Source organism: Typopeltis vanoorti, chromosome 26, assembly GCF_054136105.1.
Source record: "Typopeltis vanoorti isolate ZY-2024b chromosome 26, IOZ_Tvanoo_1.0, whole genome shotgun sequence".
In the NCBI taxonomy this organism is placed as follows: domain Eukaryota; kingdom Metazoa; phylum Arthropoda; class Arachnida; order Uropygi; family Thelyphonidae; genus Typopeltis; species Typopeltis vanoorti.
Window position 1 is genome coordinate 22,557,332 of NC_143574.1, and position 21,995 is coordinate 22,579,326.

General features: G+C 36.1%; 1 protein-coding gene across 9 annotated transcripts in view; it reads left to right on the plus strand.

The window, feature by feature from the left end:
* LOC150092408 (FK506-binding protein 15-like) overlaps nucleotides 1-21,995 on the plus strand; it is a 398,069-nt gene that overhangs the window by 174,744 nt on the left and 201,330 nt on the right. For all 9 annotated transcript variants that reach the window (XM_090415127.1, XM_090415130.1, XM_090415126.1 and 6 more), the window contains 2 exons: nucleotides 4,729-4,817; nucleotides 10,114-10,329. In XM_090415127.1, coding sequence (XP_090271253.1) covers nucleotides 4,729-4,817; nucleotides 10,114-10,329 — 305 coding nt within the window. The remainder of the gene's footprint in view (nucleotides 1-4,728; nucleotides 4,818-10,113; nucleotides 10,330-21,995) is intronic.

Genomic DNA, 21,995 nt, shown 5'->3' on the forward strand with positions numbered 1-21,995 from the left:
GGCTAGTCTGTCTGCTCTCTCTTTCTTCAGTGAGAGAGCAGACAGACTATCCAAATATTTACATGAGTGGTATTCATTGCAGTGTATACTTCTTATTTTTCAAATTTAAAGTTGTTAGTTGTTCATGAATTTCCTGTGTGAGTTTTGTTTGTCCATTTTTTTGATGCTTCAAGTGCAGATTTTGAGTCGCTGTAGATGGTTATTCCTTCTGTACTATTTATTATGGGATTAGCGAGATAGAACTTGAGAGCTGCTTGTATGGCTGTTAATTCACAAGTGAAGTTTGGAGCTATTTTGCCAGCTGTGGTTTTGATTTGCATTTCCTCCCCTCTGGGTAGAGTTATAAAACCCCCTGCTCCTCCTTGGTTGAGTGCTTCATCAGTGTAGGCAATGACATGGTGTAGATTATTTAAGTGGTGTATGGTATCAAGTCCTTTTCTTTTATTTACATGCTGTGAATCCTTTTTTGAACATGGTTCTAGGAGATTAAATTTAAGTTAATCATTGTGTTTTTTGGTTGTCTAGTGGAAAAGAATGGCTCTTTGCTTATTTCAGTGGACCGGTGCTCTAAGTCTATCTGTTTTCTAATTTCATGATCATATTGTAAAGTAGATGATCTCTTATTCTAGATTTGCCAGTCTAGGCATCGAAAGTTCTGAGCGAGATGTGATCCTGTTGTTGGCTCCTGATTCTGTTAGTGAACTTAACTGTGGAGAGTTTTCTTCTGTCTTCTAGTATGTGAAGCCTACACTCTTGTTGAGCTTTTAAATTATTTGTGGATGAGACTGCACCTATAATAATTTTTGCTGCTCTTGATTATACTCTGTCAAACTTTTCTTTTGAGCTAGGGAAGCTGGAGCCCAGATTGTTGAGGCATATTCCATAGTGGGTTGTATGAGTGCTGTATATGTAGTTTTGAATGTCTTCGGTTTTGCACTCCACTTTGTTCCACAAAGCCTTTTGATGATATTAAGCTTTTTAAGAGCTTTATTGGATATATTTGTGATATGGGTTGTAAATCTTAGTTCAGTATCTAGGGTTAGGCCTAAGTACTTGGGGAGACTCTGTTTTTCCTATTTTGGTATTATATATTTGATTTGGAGGTTGTAATTGTGTCTTATTTTTTCTATCAGTGGAGAAGATACTGAGTTTTGTTTTTTCCGGGTTTATATGTAATTTGAGTTTCTTTGTCCATCTTTCTAAGCCTTTTATTGATTTATTTAGGACTTTATCAGATTGTTGAGCATTACTGCTTGTGTGCCAGATTGCTATATCGTTCGCATAGCAAGCTATTTTTGTGTCATTTATTACATGAGGATGAATATTGTTCATATAGATGAGAAATAGGAGCAGGCTTAGAACAGAACCTTGTGAGACTTCAACCCAAGTTCGACGTATGTTGGAAGAAATTCCATTAACTTTTACTTTAATTTTTCTTCCTTTCATGAAATCTGAAATCCAAATGAATGCGTTTCCCCCTTATTCCAGTATTGTATGCAATTTTTATTAACTTTTGTCTCCACACATGATCAAAGGCAGCTGTAAGATCTAAGAAAATTGCTGTTGTCTTCTTTGGTGGTTTTTCTTGAAAGCCATCTATGATTGATTGCAAAGATAAAATAACTGATCTTCTGTACTGTGTTGGAACCTGTATGCTGTTTTGTAGAAGTTGATCTTGTTATTTTCCAAGAGCCAATTCATAAGTCTAGTATGTATTATTCTTTCGTTTAGTTTGCAGAGAGTACTAGTTAAAGTTATTGGTCTGTAGCTTTTACAGTCACTAGGGTTTTTGTTAGGTTTTAGTAAGGGTATAATGACTGATGTTTTCCAGATTTTTGGCAGTTTGCCTGTATTCCAGGAAGTGTTAAATATCTTCAGAAGTCAGGTTTGGGATTTTACTCCCATGTTTTTAATCATATGTCCAAAGATAAGATCTATACCGGGTGATTTGTCAGGGTCAATTTGACTAATTGCTAATTCTGATTTCTAATTTTATCATTTTTTCTAACTCTTGTTTCTAATTCTATCATTGTGAGGTCATGATTAAAGATGTCTTTGGAAGGATAGGTTCTGGGTTGTGTTAGCAGATGTTTTGCAATTTTCCTGCACTTTTTGTCTTTGTTGTTGTATTGCAGTTTGCTTACTTTTGAGTAATGTTTGGCTAGAATATTTGCCATCTGTTTGTTTGTTGCTGCTGTATTATTTCCTGAGGAAATTGTGTTTGAAGAGTGATCAGTATCTGGGAGTGTTGCATTGTTTAATAATCTGATAATATTCCAGTGTTGTGAGTCTTTTTTTTTTTTTTTTTTTGGATCTAGTTTGTTGCAGAATTCTTCCCACTTTTCTTGTTTGTAGTTTGAAATTTCATCTTCAATTGTTTGGGTTAATTCTATTAACTTCTTCCTGTTTTCTTCTGTATTGTTTTGTTTTAACTGTTCGTTGGTAATATCTCTTTCAGTGATCATAGTGTTGATGTTATGATCTTTCCAAAATGGAACCCAGTTGTTTTTCCTGAGTCCTCTGGGAATTGAATTTTTTGCAGCTCTTTGTATGTTGTTGGTAAGACCACTTTCATGCCATATCAGATGTACCTTGAATAACATCTGAGTTGGACAAAGGAACTGGCTACACAGTGGTACTTCTGGATTTTGCTAAGGCTTTTGACAGGATACCCCATAGAACACTGTTATGCAAATTGGAGCAGATGGGAATGGATATTAAATTGGTGATATGGATAGGAGAATGGCTCAGGGAGAGATACCATAAGGTGGTGTATGGAGGAGCCGAGTCCAGAATGAGGCAGGTGACCAGTGGTGTGCCTCAGGGCTCTGTGCTTGGGCCAATGTTGTTTAATTTGTATATAAATGATATAGGAAACGGCTTAAAGGGAGATATTCAGTTGTTTGCTGATGATGCAAAGTTGTGTAGTGCAATAAAAAATCAAGCTGATGTTGAAAGTTTGCAGGAGGATTTAAATAAGCTGGTAAAATGGGCAAAAGAAAATGGATGTCAGTTCAATGTGGAAAAGTGTAAAGTCATGCATTTTGGGATTAAAAGATTACCAGCTGTGTACTACATCGATGGAAAGGTACTCCAAGAGATTGATGAGGCTAGGGACTTAGGGGTATTGGTAGATAGGGAGATGAAGTTCAGAGGACACATTGCTAAGGTGTCCAAGATTGCACATAGGATTACTTGGTTGTTGAGGAACACACTGACATCCAGAGATAAAGAGGTTATTATTCCCCTTTATAAAGCATTGATACTTCCACATTTGGATTACTGTGCTCAGGTCTGGTCACCTGGATTCCTTGGAGATGAGGAGGCTGTGGAGAGGGTTCAGAGAAGAGTGACCAAGTTGGTGAGTGATATAAAAAATGCTCCCTACATTGATAGATTGAGAGCTTGTGGATTGCAGAGATTGGTTGATAGGCGAAGAAGAGGGGATATGATAGAAACATTCAAATTACTAAAAGGTTTTTATAGGATTGATGCAGGGGAAATGTTTCAGCTGTGTGAAAGTGATGGAAGAACAAGAGGTCATCTCTGGAAATTAAAGAAGAGTGTGGTTAACAAAGGTGTCAGAACAAGGTTTTTTGCCTGGAGGGTGGTGAATGAGTGGAATTCATTGCCTGACTTAGTTGTGAGCTCTTCGTCTGTAAATGAATTCAAGAAGAGATATGACAGATATTGTTTTGCTAGTTTGGGTCTCCCGCGATGAGTCTACTGACTCCATGGAGATACCCGTAATAATAATAATAATAATAATAATAATAATAATAATGTTGTCTAGAATCATAGGAAAGACTAAAACGAATCTCATCTGTAAAGCATGCATTAGCCTATTAGTGTCTTGTCCAATTTTTATGAATACAACACCACGTGCTCTACAGTGAGTGGTGGATAAAGGGACATAGACTACAGGACTTTGGGCATTTAGGTATACTTGTCACAGATGTCTTGCCAGAGTTTGTTGAGATATCTGCATACCTGTGCTTGAATGGAGCTGACCTGCTCTGGTGTGTCAATTACGTTTTGCTGTTATAACCAAAAATTTGTCTTCATGCTCCATGATAGAGTGAGAGCAACTTCTTAGCAAACATCTGGAAGACATTCCATTTGGTTTGAAACATTGCCCAGAGCCTGAATACAATGCTATGTGAGATTCCAAATGCTGTAACAATATCAGTAATTTTGTGGCCTTTTTCAAGCTTTCCAATAATTCTTCCCTGCATGAAATCATCTATATGATGTCTTTGAGACATTACAAGACATCCAAGTTTGCAATCTTATTCCTTCATGAAAAGAGCTTCCTTCAAACACAATTTGCATAGCATAGCTTTTGCCTTTTATCCTGTTGAGTGCTACCATATGATCCCTTTGCACATGATTCGAAAATTTGAATGTGCACCCACTTTCTACTCGAAATAATCAGTTATACAAATTGTCACAAGCTGATTCTTCTGAATTTGTGGTTGTTATCTTCAGAAATAGTGTTTGTCCTTAGGTTTTAGATGCCAGTGTAGGATATCTAATGGCTGATAAAGAGAATCCTATGAAGAGAACCTTATGCAGTTATTACCTGATTATTTGCAGATAATTTTTGGGTGGATCAGTGTAATTTTTATCCTCTGTAGTACATTTATATGATTACAAAATTACTAATATTTAAACCTACAGTAGTTTCTATAATGACTAATTTCCTATGCTTAAATGTATTTTTTGCAGGACTACAACATGCACAGCCTGCTACTACATTTCCAACTGGCCAACAGATGTCTGTATTTCAGCCTGCAAGTTTACAGCCATCCTATTTAGTAAGTGAAAGGGCTGTTTTTCTATCAGATACTTAATTGTAAAAAATTATCGTTGTACCTGTATGAAATCAACACTCCACTGGGGGTATGATGATAACATGGGAGGTCACACACAGATTATCCTAGTCACTCATTCACTATTTTTGCTCTCACTACACTCTTGGTCAATGCATTCCACTTAAAAACCTGCTCCTCATATCTTTGCTCATTTTATATGAATTGCAAAATGAAAATTTCATTTCCTCAGCCTTTCTTCTTACCCAACATTCCAGAGACCAGAAACCATTGTCATCATCTCTGAACACTTTCTAATACATCCTCATCATCTTGAAAACCAGGTAACCAAATCTACACACACAATAATCCATAATTAACCTGATCAAGTCCTTATTTAAAAGAACCATAATGTGTCACGTGTCCTCACATTTTTGTCAGTGTATCCCATAAATATTAGTTCCTGTCCACTTTCACATTCAGATCTCTGTGCCCTCCTCCTATAAGATAATCTCCATCAGCTGTATATTCTGCATTTGTATTCTTTAAATTTCTAACAGGCATTGGATACGAGGAGTAAGCAAGCAAGCAAAAGAGTTCATGTGGTTGTAGTAGGAACAAATGATTTGGAAACAAAGAATGTAAGAATGGATATCAGGAGCTAGGAAATTTGTTGAAAGATTGAAAGATAAAAGTGTGATAGGAAAGGTAGTCAGTGTGTTGCCTAGGTATGACTGAGGAGTTGAGGTGGAGTGCAGAGATTGATTGGTATGCATGTTAGCAGAAATGTGTGAGGAGAAAGGAGTGCATTTTTTGAATGTGTGGGATGAGTTTGAGGAAACGAATGGAACTGTATAAGAACAATGGACTTCATTTGAATGGTTTTGATGTGAGTAATATGGAGATGCTGCTCTGGAAGGGAGAGGAATGAGTGTGAAGAATGCAAGTAAGAAGCAGGTATAGAAGAACAAGAGTAAGGGAGGAATGCTTATGAATGGAGAAGTGAATTGCAAATTGAAATGGAAGAAAAGGAGTGCAAGACAGACAGGGAAATTGGGTGTGTGGATCTGGGGGGGGGGCAGCATGAGAAAGTTTAATGCTTGAAAAGGCAATGAATTTGTGAATAGACAAAAAAGGAATGGGATGGGGGAAGCATTTGGATCTGGAGAGGGTTCTGGGACAGGTAATGTGAGAGAGAGTGATAGCTAGAGGAAGGCATGGAGAAGTTGCATCTTATAAGTGGTATCAGGTTATAGATCCAGAAATGAATTATGCTTTTATGCAAATACCAGAAGTACCAGGAATGAGGAGAATGAAATTGTTGCATTGATGTAGTTTGTTCACCCCAAAATTGTGTTGGAATAAGTGAGATATGATTGGATGAGGACGACATCCTAACAGGAAAAGAGTATGTTTTCATGGAAGGGTATATTTTTCATGAAAAGAGAAAAGGCAAAACAGGAGGCTGCTCTGATAATAGAAAAATAGTTGTGCTCATGCAAGGGATAAATAGTGGCATTGATTTTGAGATAGTGTGGTGTGAGATAGAAGTGAATAGAATGAAATACTTAGTTTAATATTATTATAGACTTGTAATATCGAAGGTATTGACAATGAAATGTAGAAATAAATTAGCCAAACAAATGGGAAGAGGGTGATCATCATAGGTGATTTTAATTATGGTGATATAGATTGGGATGATAAGATAGCATCTAGAAATAAAGAAAATTAATTTGTCCAGTTTTTGAGGGACAACTACCTTAAGCAGTATGTAACAGAGCATATGTGAGGATCGAGGGTCTTAGATACGATCATTTCATCAGCAGTTATACAAGCACTTCATAAAGATATTTCATCCTTGTGAAGGTGACATCATGCAGAATTTGAGTGTAGCAGACGGGGAGAAGGAGAGACTGACTGTGAGTGAGCATGAGGTATATGGGGGAATTGAGAGTAAACTTGATGTTAATAAGGCTGTGGGACTTGATGATATATCATTGCAGGCTTTGAAAGTATGCTCTATGACATCTGCCCTGACATGTTTGTTTAATATGAGTTACTCTGGACCAAGTTCCAGAGGAATGAAAGGCAAGATTGTACTACTTCATAAGGGAAGTGACAACACTCAAGCTTAAATTATAGGGCTAATCTGTGTGTGTGTGTGTGTGTGTGGGTGGGTGGGTGTCAGGTGTTGTGATTAGTGTTGGAGAGGTTAGTGAAGACCAAGATGCAGAATTGGGTTTACAACAGAGACGTTTTCTTAGTAGATAGTCATAGATTTGTTAAAGGGAGATCATGTTTTAGTAATATGCTTGCTTATTACAATAAAGTGACAGGTACCTTGGACAAGGATGATACATACATGCAGTGGTACACTTAGATTTTGCAAAGGCTTTTGACAGTTTGCCACATGATAAGTTGATAGTTTAACTGCAATGGATGGGGTTAGATAACAGATTAGTGCATTGGATTGAAGATTGACTATCTGATAGGTATCAGCAAGTTGTGTATTGGGGAGCATTATCCTGGAAGAGGATTCACTGGTGGTGTGCCTCAAGAGCCTGTTTTAGGGCCATTGCTGTTTAACTTTGCTGTCTAGCTAATTATATTAGGAATGCTTTCAGTTTTGATAATACAAAGTTAGGAATAGCTATGCAGAATACAGCAGGCATTGTGGCTTTACAAGAGGACTTGAATAGACTGAGTGAAGGGCCATGGGAGTAGGGTTACAATGCAACATTGCAAAATGTAAGGTTTTAAAATTCAGGAAACAAAGATTGGATGCAAAGCATACAATTGGTGGAAATATGTTGGAAGTGGAAGAAATTTGGTAATGATGGCAGATAGGAATCTAAAATTTTGCAGGCATTACAAAAATACAAAAATTGTGTGAACAGCACAATGGATTCAGGCAATGATGTCAAGAACACTGACTTGTATAAATATGAAGATTATGGTTCCATTGTGTAATTCCTTGATTAGGCCACATATGAACTACTCTGCATGGATTTGGTCACCTAGTTTCAAAAGATTGAAGAGATATTAGAAAGGGTCCAGAGGTGATTGACTTAGGTGGTTTCTGGAATGTTGAGTATGAAGAAAGGTTGAGAGAATGCAATTTGCAAAATCTAGTGTTGGGAAGGGGTGGGATGTGTCCAATGTTGGTGAGCTTTACATCACTTCACCCAATGCTTGGTGTTGCCCTTGCTGATTTGTGTGTGTGTGTGTGTGTGTGTGTGTGTGGCCATACAAACTTATATTTTTCAACTTCCAGTGAACAGTTATAGTGCTGGCATTGCTTACAGAGGCATTTAGAAACTCAGTAGTAAATGTTTCAACTAAGAACAGGTGTTTTTTTTGTGCCACCTGCTTCAGCACTTGACAGGCCCACTTTGTGATTTTATGTTGCCTACCAGGTCATGATTTTGCTGTTGTTGCTTTTTGGTGTTTCCACTTCACAGCAATATCATCAGCATGGCAGAAATTTTCTGAACTGAGATTTTTCAAATGTGACATCCTAATGATAGTGCTGCTACAATGAAAGTTACTGAGTTTTTTCAACATAGCCCATTTTGCCGTTAATGTTTGTCTATGAAAATGCAAGACTACGTTCTTCCTTTTATGCCTCTAAGAGCTGTGTATATAGCCATATCTGCTGCTATGGGGTGTCCAGATATTTTTGATCAGATAGCATATGAAGCTGTGAAAACTATTGAAGTATGGAATGAAAGAGAAGTATGGCATACTCTCATCTGGATATCCATGCTAGTTGCTGTTTGCTATCTTATACACTGATATGGCATTGAATTATAGCCACCATTAGAGTACTCCAATAGACTGAAACATGTCCAGTCTATTGGAGTACAAAGAATATGTAGAATCTATGTTAGTACAATGCAGTTGAGTGTATGCTTGTGCAAACTACAGTGTGAAAGTTGCAGTCATAGAAAAATACGACTATCAACTTAGATATAGCACACTTTGTTGATTTGGTCGCTCAGAGCATACAGAATGTTACCAAACCCATGAAACAACCTCGTGCCAGCAAAATTGTTTTTTAAAGAGCATGGAAAGTGGATGTTTTTGGTGAGTAAAGGATATAACACCTTACAGTGACTAATCTACAGATAATATTGATGTTATTATAACATGGATGTCAGAAGGATATTGCTGATGACTGCACTGCACTCGTGTAGTTCAAGAGCCAAAGCCCATAGAACACTCTCTGCTCACCAAAGCTCATCATTGAAAGTGGTTAGTTACTGTAGTGTTAACAGGTTGGACACTAGAAGAACAGAAAAGAGGTGTACGAGTCTGAGAAGTTATAACATCTACATGTCAGGTGCCTCTTTACAGGGTGGGTGAGATGAAAGAAAACATTTATGTAGAAAATTAAAAATTAGAAATCTTTCCCACATAAGGAAATGTTAATTCTGACGTTTGTCACCTCATAATATAACAGATTATCATACTGCTTGTACTGTGGAGTGCAAATGAGTGGAATGGGATGCCAAAGTCTGTTGTGGTTGTAGGTGCATTGTCAGTAAACTAGTTCAAAGTATGATTTTTTTCCTCTCTCCCACCCACAGAATGCTGTAAACCTGTGATATGTTAATGTTATAAGTAAACTAAGAATTTTTTTCTTTTCTTATTTTTTTAAATTAATTTTTGTATGTTTTTTCTGTATTTTTCAAAATTCATGTCTACCTAGAAAGCCTGCTCTTGAGACCAAACATGAAACTTTTTCAAGCCACTTCAACTTCAGGCTTCCAATAATTCCTCCCATCACAATGAGAATCATCAAAATATATATCATCAAAATACTGGAAGGAATATTATGCATGTTCTGAAATTAATAGCTTGATAGATAAACAATGGGGTATAGTAAATTCAACTTTACATTATTCCGAACATAATTTTAAAACTTTATCAGGAAATACCAATTTTGTAAACCTGTAATATGTTAGTCCTGTGAGTAAAATAAAACTGATCATAAGAGTGGTAAACACAACCACTCAAATGGATGCAAAATCCCCTTTTTAACAGAAAAAATGTTTTGTAAATTATAATGCAATATGAGGAATTCATTTTAAGTTAATACTAGATATTATTAAATTTTCCAATCTATTATTATTTTTTTTCTACCAGTTTTCACTTAGTTATAACTCCTTTTCAGACAAACTACCCCCCCCCCCCCAACATGATTTGGTTGAAAATGCATCTAATCACTACTGTATTTAGTGTTGTTTTTATATTCTATTTCTAAAAGTTACTTATGCTATAATCCTTTTTCAACTTTTAGCCAGGTGGCCCATACATCCCATATGCAGCTCAAGCTACACCCTTTCCTGTTCATCCACCATCATCATATCCTAATCATGCAGTTCCACCAGCTGTTGTTTCAAGTGTTGGTGATGGTCACCTTCCGCTTTTACTGTCAGAAACACGTAATCAAAACACAGAAGTGCGATTAACATTAGGGAAACTTGCAGATAAAGTTGATATGGTTCTGCATAAGGTATGTATAGGTTATATTTTTTTAATCAACTCAATATCTATTTGAAGTTTCTCTCTCACATTAATTAATGCATGATTCTGATGGTTATTATGACATGATATGTTATGAACATAGTTTTGTGACATTTTCAAGCAAGTTTTCACACTAAATTTAAAATGAAAAATAGCACTCTCCAGTGTAGCTTATTGTGTCTGAAAAAATTTAATTCAAGCACAAAAGCAAATCATAGAAATGACATTTATTTTTTCTTATCATGTATAATCTATACAAAATATTGTATTATATATTGTATTATACAAAATATCCTCTCATAATATTGTAGACCTGTTTATACATTTGAATAAAATCATTAAAATAATATTTTATTTTTGTTTCATATTATAATCATAATACATATAACCTTATATATAACTACTACCTTAGTATCTTTGTTGAACATTCTAAATGACACCTTAGTGCAGTCAAAACAATTGGTGATAGGAATATATAAATAACTGGAACATCTCTAGGATATGTATGAGTAATGGTTTTGATTTGAGCATGTAGTCTATTTCATTTTATATTTTTTATCTTCAGTTATATATTATGCAATCAGGAGCTTGTGTAAGTAATCCAGACACAGTTGGTAGTATATTAGTGAAAAAGAAATGACAAAATAATAGAATTTGTCTTGTACTTGGGATTTGTATTAAAAAAAAAATCTAACTTTACATTCATCAGACAATCATATCATTGTCCAAACCAACTCCAGTTGCATTAATATACAAGATTAACCAATCGTGGCCCACATGCAGAACCCTGTGATTCCCTACTGGTCACAGCCACTCCTTTTTGAATTGGTACCTCCATACATTTCTCTCTGACACCTGTCAGATAGCATTCTTCTCTCCATTCAAAAGGCCATTTTATATAACCATTCCTTTGAATTTATATAAAAACCTCCTGTGTGGAATCTTGTTAAATGCTTTATCAAAATCTAGAAGTATTGTTCTATATTCATCCCTGTTTTCAAACTCTTCTTTCACTTTATAATAAAACAAGCAAATTGCTAAAAGCGAGACCTATCTTTCACAAAGCCATTCTGTCCTCTATAGAGGATCAAAGTACAGGTAACCCTCGTATAACGTGGTACTTATACCATGCGGTTTCGATATAATGTAGTCCACAAATTGTAGTAATCCTTGTTCAACATTGCAGTTTCGATATAACACAGTCTACAAATTGTAGTAACCCTTTAACTTTTCATATACAGTGGTACCTCGACTTACGAACCACTCGACATATGAACATTTTGAGATACGAACTTTTTTCATATCCCATTTTGACCTCTAGATATGAACCGTGATGTTTTTCTTTTCAAATGAACTAAAGCCTGTTTTACATTATACCTTTTTTTTTAACTTTTTCCCCTAGTACTAGAAACAGGCTTAATGCAGAGTACAGCACCAGCATATGTTTATGCATGTTTAGCTGAGCGTGCATTGAACCATCTCTAGTGTAACGATTGTTGTTACTACGTCGTATTTATCTGAAATATGACGAATGCTGCACATATTTGCTTTTTTGTGTATATATTTCGGTTAACAAACAATACACTTAGTGAAGATTTTTTTATGTTTGTATTTATTATGTGTACTGTATGTATTTCTTTTTATAAGTGACGTGTTTTATTGTAGCTTCACATTTATTTTCTGAATAACCTACCAGATAAGCATCATTTCAGTGATCAGCATATTATTTTCAACATGGGACCAAAGAAAACTAAGAAAGAAGAGAAGAAGAAAATCACAATAGAAATTAAGAAAGAGATTGTGGAAAAATATGAGAAAGGAGTCAGGCAAAGTGATCTGTGTAAGCAGTATGACTTGTCCAAATCCACCATAGCCACAATTGTCAAGAAAGCAGATTTTTATGAGGAACTGGATGTGGCCAAAGGAGTATCTATCATGTCATCTCGAAGAAATGGAAACTTTGCAACTTGTCTGGATTAATGACATGCAACTGAAAGGAGACAGTGTATCTCAAAACATGATCTGTTTACAAGCTCAAACTATTTACAAAGATCTTTCGCAGAACTTGCCATCCACTAGCAGTAGCGAAGACATCGGCAAAGAGTTTAAAGCTAGCAAAGGATGGTTTGAGAAATTCAAGAAAAGAATCGGTCAGTATTCATAGTGTTGTTAGACATGGAGAAGGTGCTAGTACTGACAGAGAAGCCGCTGAAAGGTTTGTAAAGGAATTTCAGAAACTAGATGGAGTCAGAAGGTTACATACCAGAACAAGTTTTCAACTGCAAAATGCCCAGTTCATCCTGCGATGAAACTGGGCATTTTCTAGAAGAAAATGCCTAAGAGAACGGTTATCACTAAGGAGGAAATGGCATTGCCAGGACACAAGCCAATGAAAGACAGACTAACTTTGCTTTTTTGTGGCAATACCAGTGGTGACCTGAAGATAAAATCTCTGTTGGTTTACCACTATGAAAATCCTAGAGTCTTTAAAAAGAAGAACGTTAACAGGCGCAAACTCAGCGTTATGTGGAGAGGTAACAGCAGAGCCTGGGTAACCAGGCAATTCTTCTGTGAACGGATGATAGAGGTCTTTGCTCCCACAGTGAAACAGTATCTACAAGGAAATGGTCTGCCTAAGAAAGTTCTTCTTATAATGGACAATGCTCCAGCACATCCACCACAGTTGGAAGAAGATTTGGATGAAGAGTTTAATTTCATCAAAATTAAGTTCTTGCCTCCTAATACCACACCACTCCTACAACCAATGGATCAATATGCTATTTCCAATTTCAAAAAAGCTTTATACCAAAGAGCTCTTTTCCAAAGATGTTTCGAAGTTATCATCGACATCTTATTAGTCAGGCATGAGAAGATATTTCTGTGAGAACTCTAAAATCAGCCTGGAAAAAATTATGGCCCAACTGTGTCCAAAGAACTGCATTGGAAGGGCCTGAAAGCAAAATTGGCATTGTAGATACAGTTGTCTCCTTGGGAAAGATCATGCATTTGGAAGTCGATGAAGACATAGAGGAGCACAACGTTGAGCTGACTACTGAAGAGCACAGGAAAAAGAAAGGGATGAGGAGGAAAAGCAAATGTCTTCAGAGGACAAAGAGGACAGCAACAAAAAGGGAGCAATTCCAACAAGTTACATAAAAAGAATCTTGCAGCACTGGGGTGAATTGCAAGAATTGGTTAACAAGTGGCATCCAGAGCCACCAATATCTCAATGTCATTAATCACTTTAGAAGGGTGTTAAGGAAATGACAGATTCCTTAACATTACTTTTCCAACATTGGATAGGTTTTTTAAACCTCCCTCACCTAAGAGACAAAAAGAAGCCACTGATGACAACAAATCGAAAACTCCTGAACCATAAAACCTGCCACAAGAAAATTGATTTTTGTTACAATTTAATGGAAGATGATTTTCATACTAATCATGTAAAACCAAAGATTTCATAAATAAAAATCAATATGTAATGGTATACAAAATGCATATTTATAGTGTAAAAATGCTCCTTCTCACTCCTCCATTTCTTTGCATTTTCTTCATTTAGTTGAGAATAGGTTTTTTATTTTTTTATTTTTTTTTAAATTTTTGAATCTGGGTACGGATTAATTGATTTTCAATAAGATGTAATGGAAAATTGGGTTTCGAGATATGAACCGCGGTCAGGAACAAATTAAGTTCTTAAGTCGAGGTACCACTGTATTTTTCACCACATGACTTAAAAATCAAATTTTATCTTTGTTAAATTTGCGTCTGCCCTTATTGCACACGTAGTTATAAGTAGCGAATTTATATTAGGGGAAATGTCCTTTAGCATGCATGTACATCAATTATTTAACGTATAACATGTTTATTGTTGAAAATTGTCTTTGTTTTCTGCCAGGAAAGTGCATTAAAAATCATAAGTATGTTAATCTCAAGCTGAGCACTTTATTTTCTGGTGAGTTACATACAATATGTAATTCTTTTTTATGTGAAAACTTTATTTTTATAGTAATGGCCACTTAGAGGGCTTTTGCAATATGGTTGAAAATGAAATTAGTGATAATTGATGAGGAAATAGATTTAAACAAGGAGGAACTGGTACAATTAATAGATGACGTCGAACCAAATGGCGGCGAAGTTTTGCCGAAGATTCTGATTGTGATGAATCCGTTAAAGAAATCAGCAGAAGGATTGGACTTGGCAAGAAAGTTAGGAAGTTATTTTATGGAGCTCTCCAGAAAATTCACGAGACAATTGGATATTTGTTTAGCTCCGTATTATGAACTTAATAAAAAAATTGCAGCATAGTGGTATGACTTCTTGATAACTAAACCAGCCGAAGTATGCAATGAGAATTATACTAATGATGTCCAAGAGATTTCAAGTGATGACGACATCCGGCCACTCGTAAATAAAGAACATCTACGAAATGTTAGTTTTGAAGACACTGATGACGATTAAAATATACACTTTATTTTATTTTGCCTAAAACATTTATGCATTATGTGCAATGAAGTTTATGTAAAATTTATAATTTTATACTATGCATTTGTTTCATAGTCATATATGTTTTCTTAACTTACATGAATTACCTGAATTAAATAAAAATATATTTTTTGGGTATGTCATTGTTGTTTATATAATTTAAAAAAACGATTTCACAACATAACCCTACTTTATCTATGTGATCTGAGCCTCGCATAACGCGATTTATATAATGCTGCATTTCTGTGGAACCTAGCATCCGTGTTATATGAGGGTTACCTGTACTCTCTCTACCTTTGAATGAAGGCCTTGATTAGCCTCTCCAACACCTTAATTGACCCCCCCCACACACACACACACAGAGAGAGGAAAACTTTTAATGGCTCTCACCCACAAAATTTTAAATTGATGATAATACATTAGTATGCGAGTGGGATAAGCCTTTTTATTTATTTTGTATTTATTTTTAAATTTCTTTACATAATCTAGAACTCCTGTTTTATAGGCCAAACATGGAACTTTTTGAGCCATTTTTCAGGTATCCAGTTAGTGAAACAGTATTTGCAAGCCATTATGTCCACTGGAAAATTTAAAGCTGCTATCTGTTCGTTGGTAATATACTATGCATTCAGCCAAGCTGGTGTTGAGACTTGAGTTAAATAACCAAGTCAGAGACATTGATAATTCTCTTACATTCCTTCAGCACCCATTCTGATATCTCACACTACTCCTTTTTAAAAATCAAGTTCTTACAATAGTTTTAACACTTCCATCTCCTCTGCCTGTATTCTTTCATCCAGTTTATCTTCATTATCCAAAGATCTAATGGGTCTGGCTGCTATATATCATTTACTAAAGTAAAACATCTGATGTGTTCCTGCAATCGAATTCATGAAGATTATTCTTACATAGTTATTTACTTTTTTTACTTGTCGCATAAGGAAAAAAATTCTCTCTGATTTCCTTCTAACTCTTTCTTCAGTTAACTTCATTTCGTAGTCTGAATTTGGCTTCCTCATCAACACTGTTGTTCTTCTACCCTGCCTGTTATAGTGATCCTTGACCTAGTCATCTTTTCTTCTGGTACTGGATCAGGATCCACAATTTTTTTTTTTTTTTTTTTTTTTTTTTTTTTTTTTTTTTTTTTTTTTTAAATGTAGATCTCAGCTGAAAATTTCACTCTTCCATTTAACTCACATGATTTTTTTCCTCCTACTCTACTCTAGGGAAGGATGCAGTAAGATTAGCTTAAATTAAAAATGCCAAGAAATCATATTTTTGTTTAATTCTTTATCCAAGTGTAGGCAAACAAAGTTTGCGCATGAAGTTTCTTTATGTGAGTTGGCTGCTTGTATATAGAAGTTAATGACTTTGTATTAATTGCCTTAATAACCCATAATGCAAAGCACACATCCTTTTAGGGTGTATGTATAATGCTATGTATATTAAGCTTCTTTTTGGGCATTGGCTTTGATCACTTTCCATGCAGTTTCTTGTGGCAAGATAATGACATGAAAAACTGCATATTTCAAGCTGCCTTCTCAGTCTGTAATAATCACCTGCTTTATAGTTTATTTTGCATGCTTTTTTAAAATTGCATGATCATTCATGATTATTCTCTAACATTAAGGTATCATTTATGTACAAATTCACTGTAATCAGATCAAATATTTTCCACCTTGAGCTCATTCCATCACATGCTACTTACAGGTAATAACCTTAAGGTAAAAACTCTTTCTCCCATTATGCATGCTTTCTTCTTCCTCCACTATATATCCCTATAGTTGAACATCTGCTACTGCTTACTCTGCCATGTTTGTCTGGAGGAAGTCCAATTATAAACAGCTTGCAGAAATCACTGTTATAAGGCTGTGCATGGCAGTTGTGTCTACAAGCCCCTTTACTGCTGCTGTATGCTCGTCTCTATAGATTTTTCCAGTATTCCCATCCATGAAAGATAGCATAACAAATTATAGCATTGCTGCAATTAAAATAAAGTTTTCTGGAAGCAGGAGGGGAGGGAAGGACCTTGAACAGCATCCAGGATCACAGTACTAACATCAGTTATGTGTAACACTTCTTTAAGTATCGGCGATGAATAACAGATTGCATCCAAATGCAATCTGTTCTTCTTCACTGAACCTCATCTGACTGTAGATTTCTTTCAACTTTCCACATTACATCGTGCAGAACATATGCTTTTATTTGTTCTGATATCCCATGCTAAAGGTTATTAAATCTGAAATTATCTTTATATGAACTATATTGGCTCAAGATTTCCTTGTGCCTTTATTAGCTGTATTTACTGTTCTCCGAATTCTGATGAATATACTGACCTTTTTTTTTTGATTATTTCTGAAGTTGCACTGTCTCCCCTTTGCTAACTTCGCAGACCAAGTTCGAAGAGATGTGGAATTGTTTGCTCTAATTAATGATCTAACACAATTATTCTAACTCCAGAACACTGAATAATCCTCTTCATCCATCCAGCATCCTGGATCTTTTCTTAACCAGCTCTCCTAAAAATATACTATCAGTATTAGCCTCCCCTCCTCTTTGGTAACTCTGACTATAACCTTGTCCATGTTTCTTTTTCTACACTCGTTCTTCTCCAGAAAATCACAGGCTCTTATGCTAGTGATTTCTATGCTATTTTTCCATGATCTGATTATTTTTTCTGCTTTCCTGATTCAGGCACTTGATCTAGTCAATTAATTTCAAATTATTAGTGAAATTAGTGCCTTGTTTTGCCTTACTCCACTCAAAATCCCCACCTGCTCTCTACATCTTCTCCAATAAATGTGCCAAAGCATTCCAAGGCAAAAATTTAGCATCATCATCATCAAATTCCTGATATGTACTCCCAAGGGATGTTCAGGTTACTATAACAGCACTACATGATTAAGTTTACATTATTATTAATCTCCTATCAACAATTTTCCTCCAAATCAATCTATTACTTGTGAACACTCCAATATTGTCATATCTAACATTTCATACTTCTAAGACACCACTGACCGAAACAATTCACCTAGACCTTGATCACTTTCCTGCCATCCTGTAATAGGAATAGAAACAGAAGGATACAGTATTTTTTGTGAGGATAGAAAGGTCAAGATGGGAGGGGTAGTGTTGCCGATGATAGCAAAGGGAATTAAGGTATTTAAACTTCTCCACCTGCCTCAGTGGGACTCCACTCACATTTAGAGTGCACTGGGATGGTTGCCTTGAGACCACAAATGTTTCAGTTTTGGCCACACTGACCTTCATTCTAGCTTCTGAACAAACAGCTACAAACCTATCCAGGATCTGCTAGAGGTCATCTGTGGAAAAGCTGAAGAGCTAAGCAGAACTAGGTCATCTGCAAAAAGCAGACATCCAACGCTCCATCTTCCAATTCTGACACACTCACTACCTCAGCTGTGCCTATCAATCCAGACCATAAATATTATGAAAAGGAGGGGTGACAGAACACACCCTTGGTGGAGGCCAACAGAGACTGAAAGGTTCAGACTTTGTGCTGTTTACCCTGACACAAAACTTCGGGGTTTTGTGTCTTTACTGTGCCATCAAAACCCCGGAGTTTTGACACAAAATTCCAGGGTTTTGATGGCAGCTAATAGTTGGCCATCCACTCCATACTCCTGTACTACTTGCCAAAGCTTATCCCTTATAGTTGGCCATCCACTCCATACTCCTGTACTACTTGCCAGAGCTTATCCCAAGGAACCCGGTCATATGCCTTCTCCAAGTCCACAAAACATGTGTAGACATTCTTGGCATATTCCCAAGATTTCTCAAAGACTTGCCTTAAATTGAAGATCTGGCCAGTTGTGCTTCTACCAAGACAAAAGCCACATTGTTCTTCCTGGAACTTTGACTCAACTATGCTCCTGCACCTTCTTTCCAAGCACTTAGCATATACTTTCCTAGGCAGGCTGAACAGAGAGATGCAACGATAGTTGCTGCAATCTCTCTGGTCTCCCTTCTTGAAGACTGGTATTATTATGCCTGTCTGCCATGCAGCCTGACACACACTCGAGTCAGCCAGAGAACCCCATCTCGATTTAAGGCTTTTAGCATTTTGGGCCGAATTTCATCATCACCAGCAACCTTGCCTGATTTTATTGCTAAATGGACCTCTTCTGCTGTGAGACTAGTCATTGCCCCGATCTGCACCTCTTGGATGTCCACAACTGCTAGGCCACCTGGCTTTCAAAGTATTCCCTCCATCTGTGGAGGATATCCTTCTCATTTGTTAAAAGTGCACCATCAGAGGCCTTAATTGTCCTTGCAGTGCATGATTTCCTCCCTTGAAGGCGGTGAATGGTCTGACAAAATACTTTGTTAGCATTTGCATAGGATGAGTCTAATCTTTCTCCAAAGGATTCCCAAGCCTTCTGCTTTGCTGTCTTTACTCCTAGAATATATGGTTTACCTAAGCTTCACAGGAATAACATTTCGCTCAGACCTGTCGTGGATTCTATTAGCAGCCCGACTTACAAATTATCAAGATTTTTATCTAACCTTCTCTATCCTCACATAGGCCTCTCAGCCTCATCAATTAAACATTCTACAGAGTTTCATGCAAAAATAAAAGACATTCAACTGTTGGAAACAGATATGCTAATTAGCTTCGACATCGTCTCCCTCTTCACTAATATTCCCCATATGGAAACTGTAGACTTGTTAACTCAAAAATTTCCTTCTGATAATGTTGAATTATTCAAATTTGTTATTATGTCCAGTTACTTCACTTGGAAAGAGAAAATTTACAAGCAAGAGGAAGGAACAGCAATGGGGTCTCCCTTATCACCAAACTTAGCCAACCTGTTTCTAGAATACCTTGAAGAAAAAATTTTCATGTTTAAACACAAACCAAAAATTTGGCTGTGATATGTTGATGACGTCTTTGCTGTCTGGGGTCATTCCAAACAAGAACTACACCTGTTTCTAGGTAAAATAAACCTTCTTCATCCTCGCATCAAATTCGCGCTAGAAGAAGAATCTCCACAGGATATCTCCTTTCTGGATTTACATGTCCAAAGAAAAGAAGATGGTTCCGTCTCCACTTCTATCGCAGGCCGACATTTTCAGGTTGCTACATTCACAATTCTTCTGCTCATCATCCATCTCAAAAATTTGGCATCATTAAATCATTAGTAACCAGAGCACACAGATTCTGCTGCTCTGAAGAAGCTCTCAACCAAGAATTGGAAATAATCAAAAATACAGCCATACTAAATAGATACAATCTTAAAACATCTCAAAAAATCATCAGTCACTTACTCACACATGAACCTAGACAAGAACAAGCCTGTAGGTTTCCCTTATGTCAAAGACATCTCCGAACGTCTTTCAAAAATTATGAAGAAATACAAATTTGCTACTACATACAAACCAATCAACGATCTATAACTTGTTGCCTTCTCCTAAAGACAAACTCACCTCTGATGCTACCTGGCATGTATGCGGTTCCATACTCCTGTAAATTGTCTAACTATGGACAGACAGGTAGATCTGTTCATAAATGCATTTCAGAACATCAAGACAATATGTGTCTTATCAAACCACAGAAATCTGACCTTGCACAACATGGAGTTGAAAACCCAAACCATAGGATCCATTGGAAAAAGACCAAACTTCTACATAGATAAACATGAATGTTTGTATGAAGAAAGTGCTGAAGCCCTACTTCACAGACCAAATCTAAACCATAACGATGTTCTTGCTATTCCTAAAGTATGAGAAATTGTCATACAAAATTGTGTAAAATAATTTTTATGTATGTTATCTTTTTTTAATGTAATCTATTTTTTTTTTCCTCTTGATATATTTTAATTTAATTCTAGAACACGTTACTGCATGCATATTGGGATTCCATTGTAATCATGCGCCCTAACTGTATGTTATTCCTAGTATTGTTTGAATTAACTGTACTGACGATGTCCTATGATACTTAGGATGAAAAAAACTTATTACTGTGGTTATTATGTATGTTTGTTTAGTCATTAATTTATAAGTGCATTTCATCCTGATTAGGGTGTAATCATGAGGAACTTAAGTGTAGAGGACAAAAGAGAAGATGGCTTCATTGTATTTTGAGATATTTGAGGAAATAAACAAACTTGATGTCAATAAGGCAATAGGATTTGATGACATATCACCATGCATCTTAAGGGAATGTTCCTGGGAATTAGTAGTAGCATTGGAATGCCTGTTTAATAAAAGACTTGCAATGGCACAGGTTTCAAGGGAGTAGAAGGCCACTGCTTAATAATTAATAATTATTTATTTTTCTAAAATAATTAATAATATAGATTATTTGGAATTTCTTGCTTTTTCGAGTGTGTGTTTTGATCTGGCTGGTTTAGTGTTTGCTGCATGTTGTTTTGTGTTATTTGCTATGGCATGACGCATAATATAATGGTAGAAGTCAAGATATTGTTGATACGTGAATTCAATATGAGGCATTCTGTTTGATTTATTGTATATGTACACTGTGTATTCTTTATGAAGTGTGAAAAATTTATGGAAAGAAAGTGAGAGTGGTGAGTAAATGAGTGTGTTGGAAGTGTTTTGAAAGTGAGTGCCTGAAGTTTGCAGTAAGTAAGAAGTGTGATAGTAGAGCAGTGAATTTTACTGAGAAATGTGGAAAAATGTGAGTGTTGGAAAAATTGCAGATGAAAATACAGTGGTGGAAGTGAACATAGATGAATAACCTATGACTGATAACATGAAAAACCAGGAGAATGATGATGAGGTGGTTGTGTGTGTGTGAGAGAGAGAGAAAAATCTTATGTAGAGTCTTTCGCATGACTACATAAGAATAAGTGCAGATGGCTAGAGAAACATCTGGTGAGGGGTACAGCAGAGAGGCAAATTAATGAAGAAGTGCAAGGGAAAAGAAAGCAGAGTATAAGGAAGTGAAAGAGGGATGGTGAGAAGCAAAAATTAGTGGATAATACTGTCATAAATGCTTGATGGCAGTGTGACAAAATTGTATTTTCCCAAGTGGTAACATAAAGGATAACAGTGAGGCTGTTAGGATGAGAGGAATGTGAAAGAGATCGTTGTTTAGGCAACAAGCATTGTATGCAGGAAAATAGAAAAAGTTGCTAGAAGAAGCTAAAACATTGAGAGAGTAAAGATTGCGAGTCTGCTGCTTTGCCA